This window comes from Somniosus microcephalus, chromosome 26 (genome assembly GCF_052327205.1).
Source record: "Somniosus microcephalus isolate GS21.2 chromosome 26, FLI_Smic_1.0, whole genome shotgun sequence".
In the NCBI taxonomy this organism is placed as follows: domain Eukaryota; kingdom Metazoa; phylum Chordata; class Chondrichthyes; order Squaliformes; family Somniosidae; genus Somniosus; species Somniosus microcephalus.
Genome location: NC_141012.1, coordinates 7,378,115 through 7,401,247, shown reverse-complemented (window position 1 = coordinate 7,401,247; position 23,133 = coordinate 7,378,115). Strand labels below are relative to the sequence as shown.

The 23,133-nt window shown below is 43.9% G+C and overlaps 1 protein-coding gene across 2 annotated transcripts in view; it reads right to left on the bottom strand.

Annotated features, from left to right (window-relative positions):
- ube4a (ubiquitination factor E4A (UFD2 homolog, yeast)) overlaps window positions 1-23,133 on the bottom strand; it is a 56,603-nt gene that overhangs the window by 30,413 nt on the left and 3,057 nt on the right. For both annotated transcript variants that reach the window (XM_085967738.1, XM_085967737.1), the window contains exons 2-8: window positions 17,069-17,230; window positions 14,038-14,220; window positions 12,072-12,184; window positions 7,310-7,462; window positions 6,668-6,827; window positions 5,339-5,541; window positions 3,049-3,240 (exon numbers count right to left, since the gene is read on the bottom strand). In XM_085967738.1, coding sequence (XP_085823864.1) covers window positions 3,049-3,240; window positions 5,339-5,541; window positions 6,668-6,827; window positions 7,310-7,462; window positions 12,072-12,184; window positions 14,038-14,220; window positions 17,069-17,192 — 1,128 coding nt within the window. In that variant the 5' untranslated portion in view covers window positions 17,193-17,230. The remainder of the gene's footprint in view (window positions 1-3,048; window positions 3,241-5,338; window positions 5,542-6,667; window positions 6,828-7,309; window positions 7,463-12,071; window positions 12,185-14,037; window positions 14,221-17,068; window positions 17,231-23,133) is intronic.

Sequence of the window (23,133 nt, the reverse complement as noted above, 5' to 3'; positions counted from 1 at the left end):
AACATTCTGATCATCCTTCCCCAAGATGAGATTGTGTCAAAAAAAAATACAATACACCTGAAATAACTGGCAGGAAAGCCAACACACAATTGGTAGTGACCTTTGCTCACTCCAATATCCTCATTAACTGCAAATTCTTGCGTAGACAGAACGAGAAAGGGGTACAACAGAAATATTGGGAGACAAAGATTTAGAACTAAAAATATATATAGACATCTACGTACGAAACAGAGATATTTAGTAGACGAGAATCATATATGTATAATAATAACTTCAAGTGTCGCCATTGACCAAAAGTTCTGATAACAAACAACCACAGGCTGTGAGTGAAGGTTAAATTGCTAAAAAAATATATATTATAATGCTGAATAGAACTTAGAATTCGCTTAACAAAACTAATTGCAACAATATTTAAAGGATAATTAGTATAAGGACATAAAATGAGAGAGATCATGGAAGTTAAGGTATTTATCTGGTAGATTAAAAGTGAGATAGTCTGGATACCTCAAGACTAGTGAAACAGCGCTGATATGGGCCCTTGGTATAAAGGCCTTGTACCAGGGAGGCAGGAAATGAAAGAGATATGGTAAATTCCAATGGCGTGAAAAGCTATAAACAAGATAACACGACAGCGGGGCAGAGTTAGTGGAAATGTACTGGAAGAGGAGTGGCCTGGTTACTAGCCTTAACCTGAGTGACAATGGTATTTTGACCATTAGAACCAATTAAAAAAGGTGATTTTGTTAAAGACCATATATGGACACTGGCCAAACCAACTTGATAGGAAAAGGGTTAAAACCTCGATACTCAAAGAACTTTACACAGATGTACTGTGGGAACAAAGGAACAGACTTAAGACGACATCATCTGCGTCTGAGAGGTTCCAGAGGCCAAGGGCTGCAAGCTCCTCGTTAAAACCATCGCCTAATATGAAGTATTAATTATGCTGTAAGCTTAATGGGCCAGAAATTCGCGGCCAAAGGCGTGAGTGCGCTCGGGGTACTCACGCATCTGGCCGTTGGAAATGCCGGCGTTGAGCATGAACAGCGCATGCGGGGAACGCCGGCATTTCCAGACCTCGAGCGCGTGCGACTGCACAGGCAGCGCTTGCGCAGTGAACTTCGTAGATTTCATTCATGAAATCCGTGAGGTTAAGTCCTCAGAAGTTACACGTAAAAAAAGCAAGTGTAAAGTGGTTCATTGGCTGCGGAGGAAGAAACATTTTTATCGTGGAGCTTCTGAAATGCAATATTTTTGTTTGGGAAAGGGAGGGAAGTTATTTAAAGAAATTTTAAGTAAGTTTTAAAGTTAAAATTTTTTTTTTTTTTTTTTTAAAAAAGAGTTTTCAGAACGGTAGGTAGAAGGAGCAATTGTGGCTGTGTGAATGGAATGTGAGAATGAGTTATGTATGTATGTCCACATATATTCCTTTACGTATATGTATGTATGTTTTATATTCCTTTACTAATGTGTATGAATGTATGTTTTTAATTATGATTTTCCAGTAAGTTACTTTCTCTGAAAGTCATAATTAAATAATACATTCATACACATAAGTAAAGGAATATATACATAACACACAAAGGAATATATACAGACATACATACTTTCAGAAGCTCCACGATAAGAAATATCTTCCTCCGCAGCCTCTGGAGCAACTGTACCCATGCTTTTTTCATGTGTAAGTTGTAATGACTTGACCTCACTGAAAGCATTAATGAAAGCGGCGAATTATACTGCGCACGCGCTGCCTGTGCAGTCGCACGCGTTCTGCCTCTGAACCCCTTCGTTCAGAGGACAGGAAATGCCGGTTTTCCCCACATGCACTGTGCATGCTGAAAACCGGCATTTCATCCAGCCAGATGCGTAAGTACCCCGACCGTACTCGCGCATTTGGAAGGGAATTACTGGGCCAACATTTTACATGTCAATAAAATGAAAAATTTAACAATTGCATGACTTGCCCCCTCGCATCTGCGACTGAGGGTCCAAGGAGGTGCATTGCGCAAGAGGTCATCATCGTACATATCCTCACACTGTTCCCTTTGGGGAACTGTATGAAGTGGTGGAAGGATTTATGGCCGTGATTAACGCTCATTCCGTGACCGTGACCATCTTTGAACCAGCCATTAGGGTGGTTAGTCCTATGGCGGGAGGGAGGGTTTTACGGGCTCCCACAACCCATCTGAGCAGTTCAGGAAGGTGGCTCACCACCACCTTCGAGGACAATTAGGGACAGGCAATAAATGCTGGCCTTGCTGGCAATGCCCACATCCTGTGAATGATTTTTAAAAAAACTGTGTACAGGAAACTCTATTATCCGGCACCAACGGGACCGGCGTGGTGCTGGTTCATCAAAAAGTCCGGATTACAGAGAGGTATAGTTTAAAAGGTACAAGAGCGCCGTACACAGCAACAAATCCAGGCTTCCCCTGTTGCTTAGCAACATGTGCAGGAACTCCGGCCACAGACCAAGCGTTCCTGTCGCTTAGCAACAAGTGCACGAACCCCAGTTACACAGCCACAGATATGAAGTAAAACTTACCTGAACCTACTCCTGAATTTTGCCGGTTAACAGAGAGCTTCCTGTACTGTCCAGTATGGAACCCAACAATTACACAGAGCAGAAAGACCCCCCATGTTCAATGCAGTCTTTTGAGTCTTATCTAATCTCACAGTGGCAGGTTCATTACAATTGACCGCAGAACCCAAGAGTTTGGTCAACAGTGGAAAGATACATAAAATTCCCTTAGGGTTCCGGTACCTGACTGCTGTACAGCAACTCTTGCTAGATTGGGGTTGGTGGGGAAGGAGGCAAAAGGAGAAAAACTGGGAGGCAGTACTCCTTTACTGATGGATGGCCTCTGAATATTCTGTATCGTAGCTCTTTTGAGCCTCCTGCCAGCGGGAACAAGATTGATACTGGCAGGGGTCAGGGTGCAGCCCACCCATTGAGCCTGAGGCAGTGTACGACCAGACAAAATAGACGAGGAGGAAAATGACACCACACCACAGCCCCTCAAAGAATCCAACCTGCCCAAGACCCACCTGGTGAATGTTTGATTCTTGGACTTTGATCTCCTGCGGACTGGACCTCGAGGGATTCAAAAAATACAAGTGACTCTCTACTAGCCCCGGGGTTTTCAGCAGACAAGAAATGTTCAGGACAGTTCCCAGCAGGGTCTGCTGGTACAGGTTACCATTATTTGGATCCTTTGGTTTAATATGCTCCAAGAAAACCTGTTGACAGAGATAAACAGCAATCATTTTCATTGAAACTGAAGGTTTCAACAAAAAAAAAATCAAATATGGAATTTAAATATTCAATCTTGCGGTGTTTACTTTTAATGTGTAAAAATAAGATTATTAGCCGTTGCACAAAAACACACGTATATTAAGAGTAGGAATTCCTAAATGCCCAGTGCAGATAAATGGCCTTAATTTCTACCTCAGATTAGGGTAGGAGTGCAAATTAATCAGGTTTCTGCTCTTGACTACCATTCAGTGACCCTGCTGGAAGGTGCATATGTAAAATCTGGAGGGGGCAAGGTCGTGATCAGTTGTGAGGCACCCCTAGTATACAGCTTCATACATGGAAAACAGCTAGCCAAGCAAAGAACCAGAGGGCAATTGGCAGCCAGGGAACCATTCCCCAATACAAATCACAAACCGGAGGAGAGTCGAGAAGAGAACTGGAGGGGAAAAAAACAATATCGGAAAGCTGACTCAGTTATATTTCCAGGGCAGCCTGCTGTCACACAGGTTAGTCTTTTGGTTTAATTGTGAAGCACTGATGCGTTAATGGTTAACACACGAAGGGGTCATTTTCAAACCTTACGCTGCAGGCACGGGAACCTGCAGTACGGCAGGTCAGAAATTCAGGTGCACGCGTGCGCTGAGCACAGTTTTCCATTCATTAAAGCTAATCATCAGAAAACGGCTTATGTCCAACTTGCTGATATGCACTCCCAGTAGGCCAGGCTCCCCACCGATAGCATAAAATCATAAAATTATGCCTTAGGTTAGCAGTCTGGGATGGTTTACTGACTAATGATAGTAGTACTCAGGGAACATTTTCTATACTCACTGCGAGATGAATTTAACTGCTGGTCCAAAACCTCAGTTTATCAGGATTAAACACAATTTAAAAACACGAGAGCAGCCACTCTGTTGGTTGTGCTCTGATTTTCAGGTGAGCCCAAGTTAGAAACTCTTGTGATCTGGCTATCTTCAACCAGCTTCTTTCAGAAGGTTTTACCTGCACCACCTGGTGGGAGCGTCCCACGGCACTACAAGCAGCATACTGTGTTGGCAGAAGAGGCTAAGAATTTTTCTTTAGCGATGGAGACCTATCACATCACAACGCATGGCTCCCATTGCCTCGTGACTAACCCTCCTAGGCAAGGAGGGGAGGTAGTGAAGAGATGTGGGAGCTGAGGAGCGGAGTCCCTTTGGAGTCCAGCTGGCTCCAAGGTGATACGCTTGGTGATGGGAGATTGAAACCAAGTTGATCTCCAGTGGCAGACTCAAGTTGATCCGATACCTGATCCAAGCTGGTCTTCAGTACACAAGGACATTGCTGATGACTGGCTAGCCAAACTAGATAATTGATGGGACTTCAGGGGGTAGATCTGTCAGAGGGCCAGTCCCAATCAGCTCCAGATAACTCTTCAAGGTGAATGCCTAAATGGGAAGGGCATGTACCAGAAAGCCTACCAGTGTTCTACAGGGGAACGGTAGTTACGTTACCGGACTAGTAATCCAGAGGCCTGGACTAATGATCTGGATACAAGAGTTCAATTCCCAACTCGGCAGCTGGGGAATTTAAATTCAGTTAAATAAATCTAGAATTAGAAAAAGCCAGCATCAGTAACGGTGACCATGTAACTACCATATGACTCCAGACCAATAGCAATGTGGTTGACTCTGAACAGCCCTCTGAAATGGCCCAGCAAGCCACTCAATTGTCATGAAGGCAGCTCACCACCACCTTCTCAAGGGCATTTAGGGATGGGCAATAAATGCTGGCCTTGCCAGTGACATCCCAGGAAAGACGATCAAAAAAGTTCTGCACTAAAACTGCAGAATTTGAGCTAGCGGAAGTGAAGCACACTTGATGGTCCCCAAACTTGGTAAGTTTTATGGGCTTTGCCAAGTAGGACGCGCACACACTGTACATTCCATATCAAGCTAACAGAAGCTCTACCTGCGAGTTTCTCCGTAGCTCGGTTTGGATGGGTTTCCACATGCGTCAGATACCAAACCAATCAAAAAGGAAACCCCCAGCAGCTGCGCATATACAACAGGACAAAGGGAGAAACGTTCAGAAATGTCTTACTTCTGCCAGATCAGGCTGCCGGGTGACATAAAGAAGAATGTCCAGGTAGCCGTACAGCATTATGTGGCAAAGGTCCAACTCATTGATGCGGCGCAATAAAATGTCCAACACTGGAAACATGACTTCACTGAATGTCCGGACCTCTTCATCTGCCTTTAAGATAGCGATCACTTCCTCCATAAACTCAGTAACGTCTTCAAAGTCTGCGTAAGTAACACAGAGAGATTACACCGTGTATCTCAGACGATATAAAAGATGGCAAATGATAAAGAAAAGTTCAATCCAGGAGAGTAGGACAAGAACCCCAGGTTTGTACTGGCAAAAGGCTTTCTCAGCACGGATATCAAAACTTTTTCTTCACACAAAGCGTGACTAACACATGGAATAGCTTCGGGGTAGGGTAGTGGAGGCAAAGGCTCTGGAATTATTTAAGAAATCATTGGAAATTCTTATTGGGGGTGGGGCGGGGGGGAAGGAAAGAGAGAGAGGGAACCTTTGGTTCATTTTGGATGGATCAGCCAAGATGGACTGAATGGCCTTCCTCATCCGTATCTATCCGACGACCTTTAAAGTGTTACTTGGCCATGTTTGAATGGGAACACATTGCCAATGTAAAGGCCAGTACTTTGGGGATTTTTTTTAATTTTTTTTTTTTTTAAGCCCGATACTAACAACGATGTTAAAGAGGGCTCTACTTACTTACTTAGGCAATCGGAGTTGTTTGGTCAGAAATCCATCCGCGACTAATTTCATCTAAAATTGTTAGACTCCCTGTAAAGTCTGGGTCGCCTAGATATTCTCACTAGAAACACAGAGCTTACAGCAGAATAGGAGGTCATGTGTTCCCTTTGGTCTATGCAGACTCCAAGAGCTCTGCCAAAAACAAACCGCTGCGCTGCTCTGTCCACTCCCCATAGCCCTGTATCTTCCTCAGCTTTAAATATTTATGTACTGTTCCCTTAAAAGATGCAATGGTCGCTGCCTCAACCACTGGCTGTAGCAAAGCATGCCATGCTCCAACAACCCACTGCGTAAAGAAATGCAGTACTTACTTGCTAAAGATAATGACTTAAGTAATAAAAATACCAATCTTTGAGTACATCATTCAACCACTGGGGCCGATCACTTCAAAAGTACTTCATTGGCTGTGAAGCACTTTGGAACATCTGAGGTTGAGAAAGGCGCTGTATAAATGTAAGTTCTTCTTATTCTAAAATGCACAACCATTTCCTTTCCCCCCCCCCCGCCCCTCCGATAAGCGCTATATAATTCAGACCAATTCAGCATCTTGCATACAGAGAAGTACTGCAGCTGGAATTATTTACTTACGTGGTCCACTTACTCCTTCAAGAAGCAAATCAACTACTTGTTCATAGACATTCTGATCGACGTAGATCTCGGGTGTGAGGAGGACCGTATGTGCGTTAGATACAGTCAGGACCTTACATCGAACTGCATAAGTCAACAGGTTTTCTGGGACCTTTGTAATCTGTTGAAGAAATATATTTCATAAATTGTGGACTAGAGAAAGGACTTTTATCATCCAACATTTTTCAACACACTAAATGATAGCACTAGCACATATCTTAACTCTCAGACTGAGAACTTACAACTTTCATTTCTCCCCCATCATCATCAATTTTCTCACCTCCTCTTTAAAGGTGCAGGCTCCTTACTGGGCTACAATTCCATAGGCGAAAGGTGGCCTCAAGTACCGTGGCTGCCTTCATGTGTAAGCTGAGGCAGTCAGTGAGGCCAGGGTTGGAATGTGGCACCCCTCTCATTTGAAAATTCTGCCAATACTCACTGTCTAGGCACACACATGAAGAATGGTTAGTTGAACGACGTAAAGGAAGGTTCTTGCGCCCATAGATTCATACGCTAGCAGATGAAAGGAGAAAAACCTGACTAAAAAAATAATCAACCCAGAAGAATTATCTAGACAATGGCAGGGCCCTCAGATGTACATACCTCTCCTTTTACTCTTTGAAAACAAGCAAACAGGTATCTAATGATGTCCTTCTCTCCAGCATCTCGATCAGCCGTCATATTAATAACGTTCCCTGTTGTCATGCAGATCAAGCGACTCCCTGGTTCCTGAATCAGCATCCGATTGAACAAAGCCTATTAAAAGTAAACCACAATCAGAACTTCATATTCATCATCATCGACTTCAGATAGATGCATTCAGGCCCCAATCGAGTACATAATTCCAAGTCCAAAATCATTGCTCATTTGCTCCCATTGTTTTGAATTCCCCATCCACAAGTAAAGGCAAAATGCTGATCCAAGCTCACGATGTTGCTCAATACTCAACGTGCTAAATATAGTTTGAAAGGAAGGCTGTCTCTAGATAAGACTGCCAGTAGACAGGCAACTGAACTGTACTAAATGCTAACTAGGAAATATTTTATACTTTAATCAGGATTTCTACAAGTCTCAGCTTAAAAAATAGCAAACTTGCAAGTCTCTGCACCAGTGAACAAAACCCACTAATGAACTTTTAAGTTCTGATTATTTTTTTAATAGGTTTTGTTCAACCATAAGCTGCTTCAGGAACCTCGTGACCCTTTTTTTGTGAAATGCTTTGGGAGATGTGAGAAGGGGCTGTGTAAAAGCAAGACTTTTTACTAAAAAAAAACTGAAAATGGAGGAACACAAGTTATATTTTAGACTTGGTTTCATTGATTTTTCTGCTGTTTAGTTGCTGTGGCACTGGTACAGAGACTTGCAAGTTTGTTATTTTTTTAAGCTGAGACTTGTAGAAATCCTGCTTAAAGCATAAAATGTTTCCTAGTTAGCATTTAGTACAGTTCAGTTGCCTGATTTAAAAAAAAAAAAATCAGAACTTAACGTTCATCATCAGGCAACTGAACTGTACTAAATGCTAACTAGGAAACATTTTATGCTTTAATCAGGATTTCTACAAGGTCTACAATCTACAAGATTGCTACAGATCATTAGAAAAAGATCTAGAGGGGAGATGAGGAGAAGTTTTTTCACTCAGTTCTCAGGATCTGGATCGCTCTACCGGAAAAGGTGGTGGAAGCGGATTCCATAAATAATTTTAAAACAGAATTGGAGAAGTACTTGAGGATGAGGAAGTTACAGGGTTACGGATAGAAAGCGAGGATGCAGGACTGAGCACAACTGCTCTTTCAAAGAGCCAGCACAAGCACGACGGGCCGAATGGCCGCCTCCTGTGCTGCAAGTTTCTATGAATTCTATCACTGACTTCAGATAAATGCATCAGGTCCTGATGGGAGTACCGAACTGTTCTATTTTTGACCTGCAATTTGTGAATTTCCAGATTCAAGATCTAGATGTGTTTGTGATTTAACTGTCCATCAATGTAAGCAGCAAATGCTTATCGAGCAGTTTTTTCCCCAAAAGGAATCCAATTTTGAGAGGTGGCACAGTACTTAGACTTTGGATGGCTGCCAATTGTCAAATTACAGATGTGGAAACATTAATTAACAGAACAGCGTCATGGAACACACAAACTTTAAGTGGCAACTGCAAATCCACGTTACAATAAGTTCTGTATCTTGACTGAGACTAAGTTATGAGGGAGTGAAGAAAGATTCTCAAAGCAGAGGCAAGGCAGTTCCATGGGCGTGGGAGGGAAATTACCCCAGGTCATTCTTCTGTACCGCCTGACCGTCAGTAACAGCATAGCACAGGCAGAAGCCAAGGCACTGTACCTGCATTTCCTCCTGATCAAATGAAATAGGGTAGAACACATTGTAAGGCAGGGGGAAGGGCACCTAAAAGATGGGAAGGAAAGCAGCTTGAAGTCTCTCTCAGATGTAAAACAGTAAAGTAGTTTATCTGGCAGCTAGCTGTCACTAAAAAAATAAATTGTGGGCCCTGGGTGGACAAATGAGTTGTCACTAACCATCTACCTCTGGGACCAAGGATAGAATCAAGCCCAGACTGGTGATACAAGACTTTGTATCTCATCGGCACTTAGAGTATTGGGTCCATTTTTGGTCTCCATACATGATAAAAGAGATCAATGCACTGGAGAAGGCCGGAATATCAAGCCTAAGAGCTCTTAGTTATGAGAGGCTCCAAGAGTTGGGGCTATTTACTTTGGAAAAACACAGGTTGAGAGAGATATGATTGAGGTATTTAAAACAACGAAGGGATTGAATTCATCTGGTTAGACAGGAATGATCGGATTGGAGGACATGCATGTAGAAGCAAAGAGTTAGGTTACGTGCCAGGAAATGTTCCTTTTCCAGTCACCAACCTCTGGAAAAGTTTATCAAGCATGTGGTGGGTTTGGATTCACTGCAGTCCTTTAAAAGGGAACTTGGTAAGGACCCGAGGGAAGAGGACATTGTAAGTTGTGCGTGTGAGGAGTCACAGGCCACTGCAGTCACCTGGAGCTTTGCTCGACTGCCTTAAGGTGTTGTTGAGGAATTTTTCCAGCAATCTTCCTGAATTGGCCTCAGGTTTTTTGCTCCTCCCATGGTGTATGTGGATGCACCATGTCTGGACGAAGTGGGCTCATGAGGCCTATTTGGTCTTTTTCTGTCCTTTTCATATCTGTATCTGGCCTTAAGGCCAAAACTAGAATACCGTGTTCAGTTTAGATCTCTGTATTACAGAAAGAATGTAAAATTATTAGAGGGAGTCCAGAGGAGGCTACACGGTTGATTCTTGAATTTGAGGGTTGAGTTATGAGGAAGGTCACCTATCCTAGGACTTTGCTCTCTCGAGAAAAGGATGGGGGGGGGGCGGGAGACGGACTTGATACAGGCCTAAGATTTCACAGTATTGAGAAACTGGATCCAGGGAAGTTCTTATGTCAGGCACAGCATTCAACCACTTGTGGATACAGTTTAAAAATACGGGAATCAAAAGGAAATGTAAACAACTTTTTTTTTTAATAAAAATAAGAAGGTGATAGAATTGTGGAACAGATTACCAGCAAGGGAGGTGGAATAGAAAACTAAGGCAAGTTTTTAAAAAGAGCCGAATTAATTCCTGTTGTTAAAGGGGATACGGGGTATTAGTTCCAGAATCACAGTAAGGAACCTAACGGCAGGTATGGAATGGTAGGCTAGATGGATGAATGAACTTCTGTGTAAAGCATTACCATGTTACCATATGTTTTTTTTAATGATTGCTGCCCCAGGTGAGGCCAACTAATGTAGTAGAGACCAAGAATCAAACCAGGGACTTTCTGGTCTGTTCCCAAAAATATTTTACACTTATTACTGCTCTCTGTCATTTATTGGTGTACATTTCATAGTTTACATGGTAGGAATCTCTTAACCCTATAAATAATCTATACCTTTTAGTCAAATACTCCTAGCAACAAGTCATCATCTTGGTGCAATTAAGGCTAGTTAAATCAGGCCAGGATGAATGTGAACCATCAGGACACAGATGTGCCAACTTTAATTTCCCCTTATGAAACAAAAAATGTTACTAAAAGCAATATTACACATCACTGAATCATCACTAATATTCATTAAAACAGATTTAATAGCCCCAAGACCAGTAAATAACTGAGACAGTGAATCACTACATAAGCAATAATTTATACTTTCTTACAACCAGCATTTTGTCCAGTTTAAGGATTCATATGATGCAAGAGTGATACCCAATTGGTTTTCATTTTGCCCAATTTTCTCCAAGGACTTGATTCATGCTGAGATATGGTTCCACAGGTAAAGGGCACCCTCTGATACTCGGTGAGTTGCCATGCCATTAGTCATGAGAGCACGAATATTAGCAGGCTATTTGCCCATGGAAAACCTCACAGCTAAATCAGATCCTGTGCTCAGCTGACTTTCCAAGAGAGGTGACTGGACGTCAGGAGTAGGGAGCTTACGATTTCTCCCTCATACCCAGGGGCTCCAAGGCAAATTGCAGTGCTCCTGCTGCTGGACTGACTGAGATACGAACATACATAATTGACGGACAGGAATATACCAGCTGGTCCATCAAGCCTTCTTCCCCCACCCTCTTACCCAGCCCCGATCAGCTAATTAAGTCCAGATGTTTAGGTGCTACAAGCCTGCGTCCTTCTGGGCTGTATGGCTTAATACAGGAAACTCTTTTATCCGGCACTTACAGGATCGGCGTGGTGTCGGTTGATCAAAAAGTCCGGATTACAGGGAGGTATACTTACCAATGTACGAGAGCCCGGTTGCACGGCCACAGGTGCAGGAACCCCGGTTGCACGGCCACAGGTGCAGGAACCCCGGTTGCACGGCCACAGGTGCAGGAACCCCGGTTGCACGGCCACAGGTGCAGGAACCCCGGTTGCACGGCCACAGGTGCAGGAACCCCGGTTGCACGGCCACAGGTGCAGGAACCCCGGTTGCACGGCCACAGGTGCAGGAACCCCGGTTGCACGGCCACAGGTGCAGGAACCCCGGTTGCACGGCCACAGGTGCAGGAACCCCGGTTGCACGGCCACAGGTGCAGGAACCCCGGTTGCACGGCCACAGGTGCAGGAACCCCGGTTGCACGGCCACAGGTGCAGGAACCCCGGTTGCACGGCCACTGATACACAGTAAAACTTACCTGAACCTACTCCTGAATTTTGCCGGTTAAGAGAGATTTCCAGATATTAGGTGCCGGTTAAAAGAGAGTTTCCTGTACTACACTACAGAGTCGTAATCCATTTGGGTACCCCAACTTTAACACAGAAATTAAAAACCATATCTCCCAGGCAATAAAAAGGACTTCAGCCGTTTGAAAACATTAATACCTGTTCCACGTTGTTCATGTCAAGCCAGTCCTGTCCATCCAGGTCTGTGGCCATATCCTCCAAGAAAACACAGCGTGGTGGAATCCCATTCCCTCCCTTCAGATTGGGGTCACCTACAAACACCATCCAGAATACCTCAATATATGAATGTCATTCATCAGAAGTCTGAGCTGAGCTACAGACCTTGTAGAGTCGACTTAGGCAAACATAATTGCTACAGTTTAAGTGCACAGGGGAGAAGGAGGAAGTAGTAAAAAAATTACAGTAATAAAAATGAGCATTCGCAGGATGGAATAGGCAGGTCAAGCGCAACACTAAAAAGGTAACAAACTGCTTCAGACTTTGGAAAGAATCTCTTTTGCTCATCTGGATGAATTTTTATTAAATATATATTTTAAAAGAAATATATACTTTTAAAAGCTGCAGTGCTGCACTTCCCCAATCTTCTAAGGAAGATGGGAATTGCTAGATGAAAAATGACCATGGTCCATCTAGTTCGCCATCTCCCATCCTGGTAGTCACGTGATGCACAGATAATGGAACTTTGACTAATCATAGCACTCAATCTCTATCAATTAGTAAACAACAGAGCCAGCGTGACCTGCGGAAAGTCCAGTGGTGGAGAGCTTGGGTCCAAGCCAAGGATGCTATACTTACCGTATGGCATGTCTCAAATTTTTATTTTTAAACTGAGATTAGACTAAGCCAGACAGACTCATTTACTGTTCTACTGAAAGGTCAACGACCTGAAACGTTAACTCTGTTCCTCTCTCCAAGATGCTGCCTGATCTGCTGAATATTTCCAGCATTTTGTTTTTAATTTTAGACTGATTTATATACAGTTTTCCCATTTCTGTTTAGCATTCCTGCGGCATAAGGTGCTCTTTCTGAATGAGTGATCTCGATATCTGGTATCATTATAGATATGCTGCAAGACATTGGCCCTGAACTAGGTATTGACAGCAATAGTCACCCCAGTGCCGAGGAACAAGGTGACAAGCAGATATATATCCTTTCGGATTAGTGAAGAAAATAACGAAATAAGCCATTAAACCAAAACCCAGTTCATAAGCTGGAGAACCAAGACAGGAAGAAAGAAAAGACTTGCATTTCTATAGCACCTTTCACGACCACCGGACGCCCCCAAAGCACTTTACAGCCAATGATGTACTTCTGAAGTGCAGTCACTGTTGTAATATAGGAAATGCGGCAGCCAATTTGTGCATAGCAAGCTCCCACAATGTGATAATGACCAGACAATCTGTTAGTGATGCTGACCGAGCGATAAATATTGGCCAGGGCAGCAGGGAGAACTCCCCTGTTCTTCTTCAAAATAATGCCATGGGATCTTTTAAACCACCTGAGGGGGCAGATGGTTGGTTTAGCATCTCATCTGAAAGACAGCACCTCCCTCAGCACTGCACTGGGAGTGTCAGGCTAGATTTTTGTGCTCAAGTCTCTGGAGCGGGACTTGAACCCACAACCTTCTGACTCCGAGGCGAGGGTGCTGCCCACTGAGCCAGGGCTGACACTTCAAAGTCAAAACACAGCGGGAGAACTTCTGCACAGCAAGGAATTTATTTAGGGCTTCAGGATCGCAAACTACTCAACCTTCAAAACATACTGGTCCTAGTGGTCACGGGTGCACAGCACAAAAGTGTCCCTAACTCGCCACTAAACCAGCAGCCTCGCTCAGCGAGAGCTCATAATGGCTGGTGTCAGAAATGGAAAATAACACACCGGTGCAGTAGTGGATGCTCGCCTGAGGATTGGAGCTGAAGCACATTGCTGGGGCAGAGTGGAGGAGCGTTACTCTGGATCTAACCCACGATATACCTAGCCTAATAATGTCTGGTACTGCCACTGATGCGTGAAATTGAAATTGTTCCATTCGTCGGCACTAACATCCCTCACCTCGAGGAGCGTAATATTTATAACAAAAAAAACAAACATGCTGGATACTCACTGTTATCGAGTGTAATAAGAAAGATGCGCTGAAGCATGTGATTGATGTTGAGCTGTTCACATATTTCCTTTTGAGAGCGGAATGCACGATTGGCGTCTGTAATCGAGTCATTGTCGATGCTCTCAATACTGCTGATGTCCGAATCTTCACTGTCATAACCTTCTTCTGTAGATACTGGACACTCTGGAGTGTAACACAAAGAACTTACACAATCACACAAAGACTGGGAGCTCACAGCAAGATAAAACAGACGAGGCTCAAATGACGGTTTAAACCTTTCCCAAGTTTGTTGCTGTGCTGGGCTAGCTGATCTCCGCCTGGGCAGATGGTTCGGTGCTACAATTGGCCGTGGCACTCGTGGTTGTGGAGAGGAAAAAGCAGTCAGAGTCCGGCTCTCAATTCCTGCTCAGGTGACCCCTTCTAGAAACTGTGCACGCGGATGCCCGGTGAGCACAAGGTCAGGCATAGTTGTAGCCTCACCCCAGAGGGCTTACTTCCTCTTCCCTCCTACAGATACAAATTTGTTTCCCTTTACAGGAACTTTTACACCCCGTAGCTACCAATCATTACATTCAAACTTTAGTTGTGCCTCAGGTGCATGACAACATCGTAGAGGAATAGGGCAAGCCCTCAAAAAATGTGGCTGAGTGGTCCCCTAGTCATAGGAGTCTCATCCAAGATTACTCAACCCTACATGGATAGGTTCAGAAATATAGCTAGTACGTTTTAAGTAAATCCTGACTTGCCTCAGACGTTCAGCCAGGAAAGCTTCACATCCTCTATTCCATCCCAACTTGTGTGTTTTGCTAAATCATCTGAGCCCCTCTCATCCACCTTGCCCTTTCTTCTCCCATTTACTTCTACTTTCTAAAATTGTTCACATATCTCCTGTATCAACAACTTCTGCTCCCACAATCACCCCATGTATTGCACTTGACTGCTCTTTCTATAGCTACCCATATACCCTATTTCCTGCCAGATCATAATACAGGCACTTTGTTACATGTCACTGGGTCTTGGGATTTCTTGGGCATAGATCCCAACTGCACCTTACCAACCCTGAGCTCTGCCAATAATGAAGCAAATAACTGCAGCTTTATCTTTGTGCCGTATATAGTAATATTAGTCAAATTTCTAGGCATCCCGAGCCATTTCCTCAAATAGCTACTAATCTTCTGCTTGATCTTCAGCATAACAAGTACAACAGACAAGGAACAAGACCAAACTCCTAACAAAGGCTGAACTTTAGGGAGTAGATCAGATCCTTCGATTTCCTCAAGATCTCTTTCTGCTTTTTCCAGGATTTCTCTTCCACAATGATGATCTGTCCCATGGAAAACCACCGTCTCAAACATTCAACCGCTGCGCTGCAGAAGCTGGAAGTCTTCCTCTATCGTACCTTTCTGAAGGGACAGGTACAGCTCTTCTTACATCCTTGCACCACATTCCTCAGTAAACTATTCCTTGCTGATAAGGGCATTCATAAACAATCTTCCTGTGCTTATCAGAGCTAACAGGGCTCCTCTCCCTTTCTCAGTTGTGTAAAGACTTCTCTCTCTAGTCATACTCCTCATTATAAGCTCCCCGACTCCACAAATTATATTTAAAATTCCACATGCTATAACCATGCAAACTTTGAAGTTTACTCGACTGGTATGTACCCTTACCTATCAATAGGCTAGGAGAATGGTTTGGATTTCTTCAACAATCAGAAGCGCTGAGCTAAACTGTCGTAACCCAGAGACTAGGGTAGAATTTCGCTTTGGTCCATCTGAAACACAGCTTCCTCATCACCACATTGCAAATCAGTGAGAATAATCTTAGTACTGCGAAACACGTGAGGTTTCATTAGATTAAAGAGTATGCATCTTTGGAATCTCTTAAACGATGTGTTACAGCAACGCTTTTGAACACTGAATGCTGCTGACAATAGGGGGATGTGTGAACAAGAATTTGCCAACATGAGGAAGTTAAATTAAAACAATTGAAAATGACAGTCACTTAACGTGGAGATGGGGGCAGTGATATTTAGTGTCTCCCATTATTCATTTTACATTAGGAGAGAGCCAAAGCTGACGCACGTTCTTCCCGCTGTTGACAGTGCCCTCGAATATAAAGATTGCATTCTCAAGAGTTGCAAATGGAGCATCCCCAGCCTGTCGGCTCTGATAAAGGATAACGAATGACCCCACAGTTACAGCAGTGTAGAGGGTATGGTGCCAGAGGTCAGAAGTTCAAATTCCAGTTGTGAAATGTGTCTTTTTTTAAATCTAGTAATTTTAGGCTGGTACCAGTGAAAGTAACCAGGAAAGCTACCAGATTGTTATAAAAATGCAACTGGTTCACTACCCAGTCTGGTCTACAATCACTGTGATTGATGCTGCACGGAATGGGCAATATATGCTGACTAGCCACAGTTACCCAGATCCCTGAAACAAACTTTTCTTACGCAACGAGTGGTTAGGATTTGGAATGCGCTGCCTGATAGGGCAGTGGATACAGATTCAATAGTAGCTTTCAAAAGGGAATTAGATAAATACTTGGAGAAAACAATTGCAGGGCTATGGGAAAAGAGCGGGGCTAACAGGATCGCTCTTTGAAAGAGCCGGCGCAGACTCGATGGGCCGAATGGCCTCCTTCTGTGCTGTACTGTGCTATGAAAGCACCTTTGTTAGAGAAATTAAAAAACACTGCCAATCAATGTTTAGATTTTAGACTAAAGACAGATTCGCAAAATTTAAATCTCAACAAAGTCCTATTTAAAACATGTTGGAACCTCACCTGGTGCAGGCATTCACATGAAACACCTTCACAGCAAACACCTAAAATGCAAACCGCTATGCAACCTACTCGCTTGCTGCATTTTTCAAGGCTGTTGTTCTAGTCCTACTTTCTTAACATACCCCAGGATGGTAAAAAAAGGGAGGCTCACTAGCAAGGAGGAGATACCCTAGTGTTTGCAAAACTTGCCATCAACGACCGGCTAGTAACTGGGAAGCAGACAGCCGAGGAAGCTCGGAAGTATGCTTACCTTGTGGCCCCGTCAGGGACTGCTGTTTCTGGACGGAGGCAAATTGCTTGGCATCGGCCACAGAACTGAAGAGAGCTGCAAAGGGGTTGCTGGATATGTTATTGTTGTTCTCCTGGTCAGTCATTTCTCTTCAAAACCCGCTCCATCCAGCTCCAAAGCAGGCTGTGAGGAAGACAATACAAAGTGCAGATCAATCACCCACTGCTGCTAGGCAGTGCTGACACTTCAAACTATTCTGGCATGTCACAATATGTCGACACAACCGCACAGTCAAACCCTAAATTGCCCCAGTGCGCTCTTTTACTGGAGAGATTCAGACGCTCTGTGATAACCCATGACAGTCAATCATCCACACTGCTCTGTTTTGAATAAACAAGCTTTCAGTAAAGTAACCTGCTTCCAGCTAATCCACAACCATCTCTGGCTACCGACTGCAGGGAGCCAAGAGTTTCCGCTTTGAGCGCAATCGGCGATCCGGGCACGCTAGTTTTTGAGGTGTGTTCTTTTTCCCTCAAGTTTCCGCTCAAACTTATTTGCAGATCGCCAAACGTAACACCTGCCATGAACCGGCGCAATCGGGCAGCGTTTTTAGAATGTAACTTTTTTTTTCTTTTAATTTGCATTAAAAATATTCCTTGATATATGCAAGAGTGGTAACATTGTTTTTTTCCTCTTTGGGACTGGCCTGATGTCAATTTCCATCTTCAGTGTCAAGGAGGGCAGGAGTTTCTGCTCGGTTGCGCTGGTATTTCAAGCACAATTCGCCTGAACCAGTACAAAAGATTGAGTAATTTCCAAGTACAAATTAATTGGCAGTTTGAGTAATAGAGCTGAAAATGGGTTTATCACAAAAGTAAGTATTTTCAATCAGGGTGTCTCTCGGCCATCACCTGTGAGTAACCCGATTTTAAAATGACTGAAAATGACTTAAAAGCTATACAGAACCATTTGCTCGTTACATTGGTGTACAGTAGTCAGTTTCTTACTACATTCAAAAAATAAATAAAAGCTTTTAAAAATTAGTGCCCTTGCACTTAAAAAAAAAAAAGCTGAATTTTTTAGAGCCTCCTCGAAGGCCCGCAAATGAGCACAATTAGCCATGGTGATTAATTCGATCTGGAGGTGTGGCCAGTTTTGTCGGCGGGACCAGCTTTTAACGCAATGTTCTTTAAACTAGCGCAAGAGATCATGGAAACCCAAGTTGCGCCGAACTTAATTTGCACTTGAAATTACTCAATCTTTGCTGGCTCAGTCGATTTCACGCGAATTGTGCTGAAAAAAAACAGCACATCCGAGCAGAAACTCCTGCCCTTCTCGACACTGAAGATGGAAATTGACATCAGGCCAGTCCCAGAGGAAAAAAAAAGTAACGCATTTTGTGATTTATATGGCTGATCTTTTTAGGTCATGCGTTTACCTATATAACAAGTCACTGCACTTCACTGTGTGTAAAGCGCTTTCCGAGATAAATGCACAACTTCTTGCAGTCAATACCTTGCCAAACTATACATTTGCAAAACTTAATAACCTATCCACTTACATACCCTTGCAACATGCCCACTCACAGACCCCTGCAGAACCAGCCAATTGTACTGTACTGCAGAGTACAGAGGTATTTCTGCAGTTATGAGGATCCTATAATTAATCAATCACATATTCATTGCTGTCCAGCATCAAGTTACAAACCTTGCTGCTCACCCGGACATGCTGCTCAAGAAACTCGGGACATTCATGCACACAAGCACCTGTAATCACCTCAGCCCTCCACTACTTCATAAACTATCTGACAAGACAATAATAAAGCACAACACTAGGTCCAGTTCGATGTTCTGACCCACCAGATTCATGCCGCGTTCTGTAAACTCAGTTCATCCAAAGCTCTGCTGCCTGTATCCAATCCCACAAAAAGTCCGGCTTGCCTATCACGACCGTGCTTACTGACCAATACTGACTCCCAGTACCCCATTGCCTTACATTTAAAATTCTCATACTGGTGTTCAAATCCCTCCACGGCTTATCTCTGTAACCTCCTCTAGCTGTACAACCACCCCGAACTCTCCATTCCTTGGCTTCAGCCTCTTATGCACTCGCTCCACCCCACCCACCCCTCTTTTCGCCCCCACGATTGGTGGCCGTGTCTTCAGCTACCTAGGCCCCCCACACCAACATTGCTTCCCTAAACCTTTCTACTTCCTTCTCCTTACACCTCTGTGAATCACTTTGGGACCCTGTTTTACATTAAAGGCATTATATAACTGCAAGTTGCTTTTTGTGCTACAGTGCCTCAGTGTTGAATCCATCTATAACAAGCCTCTACAGTACATTACAAAATCCATTCAATGACTAGTACCTAAATATTCAACATTAATACAGGTGTTAGCCGTGGCTTAGTGGGTAGCACTCTCACCTGAGCCAGAAGATTGTGGGTTCAAGTCCCACTCCAGAGACCTCAGCCCATAATCTAGGCTGACACTTCAGTGCTGCACTGTCAGAGGTGCCATCTTTTCAGATGAGACGTTAAACCGAGGCCCCGTCTGCCCTCTCAGGTGGACGTAAAAGATCCCATGGCACTATTTCAAAGACGAGCAGGGGAGTTCTCCCCGGTGTCCTAGCCAATATTTATCCCTCAACCATTATCACTAAAAACAGATTATCTGGTCATTATCACATTTCGATGGGATATTGCTCTGCAGATTGGCTGCCGTGTTTTCTACATTACAACAGTGAATACACTTCAAAACTGCTTAATTAGCTATAAAGCGCTTTGGGATGTCCCGAGGTCATGGAAGTCGCTATATAAATGCAAGTCTTTCTTTACATTAAAAAATCTAGATGACCACGGTTATCTAAATACAGTAGCAGGCACTGTCATTTTGTCACCAAGAACCTCCTTTAAAGTACCCCCACCAAATAAATTTCTACCGTCGGTGAAAATGTGGTTTCCTCAAACTCTGCAAAAAACTTGTAAATGTTAAAAATGACTTTCTAAAAGGCCAGAAGAACATAAAAACATGCCAAAAAAGATAGGACAGTTTGAATTTCATAAAGAATGATTAACTGGATTTTTAAAAAATCCAACTTTCTCCCCTCCTCCCCCCCCGAGGGTGCTAACACACACTGGGCTACATTTACAAGAGCACCTGCAGCTCTCTGATAGCTTGAACTCTTTTATTAGCAGGTGTCACTGCGTAGTGGATCACGAGGATGAACTCTGGCTGATTTTCCCCTTTCTAAGCCAAGGGAATGAGATCAACTGTAACGCGTCAATTGCTATCATAGCCGAGATCAGCCAACACAGCACAGGCCTGCGATTGAACCCGACACCGGACTGGTCAGTACAGTATATGGCTCAGTGCCACAGTGGCCAGTGTACGTATTAACCAAGTAAATTAATCCTTCATCACTTCAGGTTTTTTTAAAAAAGGAGTGACATACAGACTTAGGCCTAGAAATTTGTCTCGGGCGATGGATCAAATCAGGCGGTACCGGATCAGCAGCCTGTTACACACAGCTCCGGATATTCTGTTCCACTGACTGCGATAGAAGCACATCCTTTCCAAAATTTGCTTCTTTACATATCTGGAGTGTAACCAGAGTAAATAATCACCTGGAGTGGCTGTACAACTTGTTTCTGAATTGTAGTGCTTCTGACCAAGCTGCATTACTGCACTGCAGAACAATGCAGCTAGGAACAGAAACCATGCTGCCGCATGAACTCAGAATAACTTGGGTGTGAAAATGCAAGGCAGCAAAGTGAGATCTGGAGCAACTGCGACACCGCAAACCACAAGCACAATGTCTTCTGGTCATTCGAAACTCTGTCAAACACGGTCGAACCGCGACCTCTCACCCGATGCTCAGAGGCTCCAGGAGGCATAAAACCATTTAAAAATATTTACTTCTGTCTATTTGTGAAGAAGCCACAAGTAGGCCCGAGATTCTGGTCCCTCAACAACTTGCATTTCTACAGTGCCAGCTCACAAAGACAAATATCTCCAAGCACTCTGCAAGGTGGAAGAAAATTGTGGACATCAAGTGGGAAAGGAAAGCATGGTTGAATGGAAGGCTTTTCGGTGAAAGATGTGGGAAGGCCACTTTTCAAAAGGTTCTAGAGATCTGTAATGTCTATATAATAGCAAATACCAAGGAATGAATCGCAAGTGAACAAAGAAGTTAAAGTAATATCCAATAACAAAACGCAGAATATAAATCTGGTGACCAATATTCAGATTAATTTGCCATCGTGCAAGCCATTGTATTTTGAGCCAGAGTAGTATGGGCTATGCATTAAGTTTCAAGCTTACTAGCTGCCTCTGGTGGCGGTGCAGACTTTCAGTGCAGATTGCAGAATGATGATTCTATCCCTTCTTAACATCAATAAACTCTGGTTTAACGGAATTTACATTTGTGCAAACAGATACCAGAGGATGATTCGAAGGTTATCTCATCAAAAACAGGTCTTACATGCCAGAAATTCCTGTACTATCTAGAAACTGCAGGGTGGGGAGGGAGGGGGGAATATAGACCAAGACTAGAACACCACTGTACTGGCTGTGGTGTATGCTAGCGCTGTGGGCAGGAGAATGGTGGTAATGTACTTTCTGTATCTTTGCTCTATCAACTTACAACTAAGTTTTCTGTAATTAGGTAAGTGAGATAAATCCCTATGGGAAGAAAGTATTCAATCCATATTGGACACATAGAAACAGTACTAGTGGATGGTAATGTTTCAGTAGTTTAAATTGGACACTGAAACAGAGCGACAGGTTTCCACATGTCAGACCTAATGCGGACGAAGGAACTGCATTATTCAAGTCCGAGCACTGAGAGTCAGACTATTGAACCATAGGGGTATCACAGACAACCTGATCCTGGCCTCAGCCCATGTACACAAGCACACTTTCAACAGAGCTGGTTAATGATTGGGAGCAGGTATCCCCACGGATTTTTCTCCTCCCTAGCCCTGGAGCATTGATGCCAAATGTAGTGCCCACACTGTTGCCCAAGATGGGATCAACCAACTCGGAAAAGAAAAAAAACGGAAAATCAGGATTTTTAACTGCGCCAGTGATTGCTAAAATGTCACTGACATAGTACACTTGCCATAATATGTACACCTTGAAGCCCACTACTGAACAAAACAACAATCTGTAACAAATAAATTTCCCATCTGCGATAAATGAATCATGCAGGAACGGGTCACAAGCAATGTTCCGCACACGCGGTCACACCGTAATCTGAAAAGTCCCGCACAGGCCGCTCACCGGCTTTTACATTGTAAATACCGCGCATGCGCAGAAATTTAAAGGGACCGTGCATTAAAAGAAACAGGCCACGCAGAACAAAGCGCAGCTTACAGGGAACACTGGTCACAAGTGTGTGACCGAAATAACCTCAGCCCATCCAAAACTCTGCTGCCCGTATCTTATCCTGGCCAAGTCCTGCTCACTAATCAGCGCTGTGCAGGGTCACTGAGGTCAAAGTGCAGCAACCCTATTACCGTCCCAGCCAAGACCAGTAAACTGAGCAGATGCGGGGATTGAATCTGGAATATGCCTGGTCTGTATGATTCAATAATGCACTGGGGCAGTGTATATATCTACTAAACCATGAGTGGAGTTAGCATCAGCTCTTCTGAAATCTAGCTCAGCACATGTACCATCCATAAACATGTTTGTCGCTTCAAATACCAGTGAACATGGGTTCACATTACGCAGATACATATGGAACACTACATCGAGCCCCCAGTACAGGAAACTCTCTCTTAACCGGCAAAATTCAGGAGTAGGTTCAGGTAAGTTTTACTATATATTAGTGGCCATGTAACCGGGGTTTCAGGATCTGTGGCCGTGTAACCGGGGCTCCTGCACCTGTGGCCGTGCAACAGGGACTCCTGGATCTGTGGCCATGTAACCGGGACTCCTGCACAAGTGCCGTGTAACCGGGGCTCCTGCACCTGTGGCCGTGCAACAGGGACTCCTGGATCTGTGGCCATGTAACCGGGACTCCTGCACAAGTGCCGTGTAACCGGGGCTCCTGCACCTGTGGCTGTGTACGGGACTCTC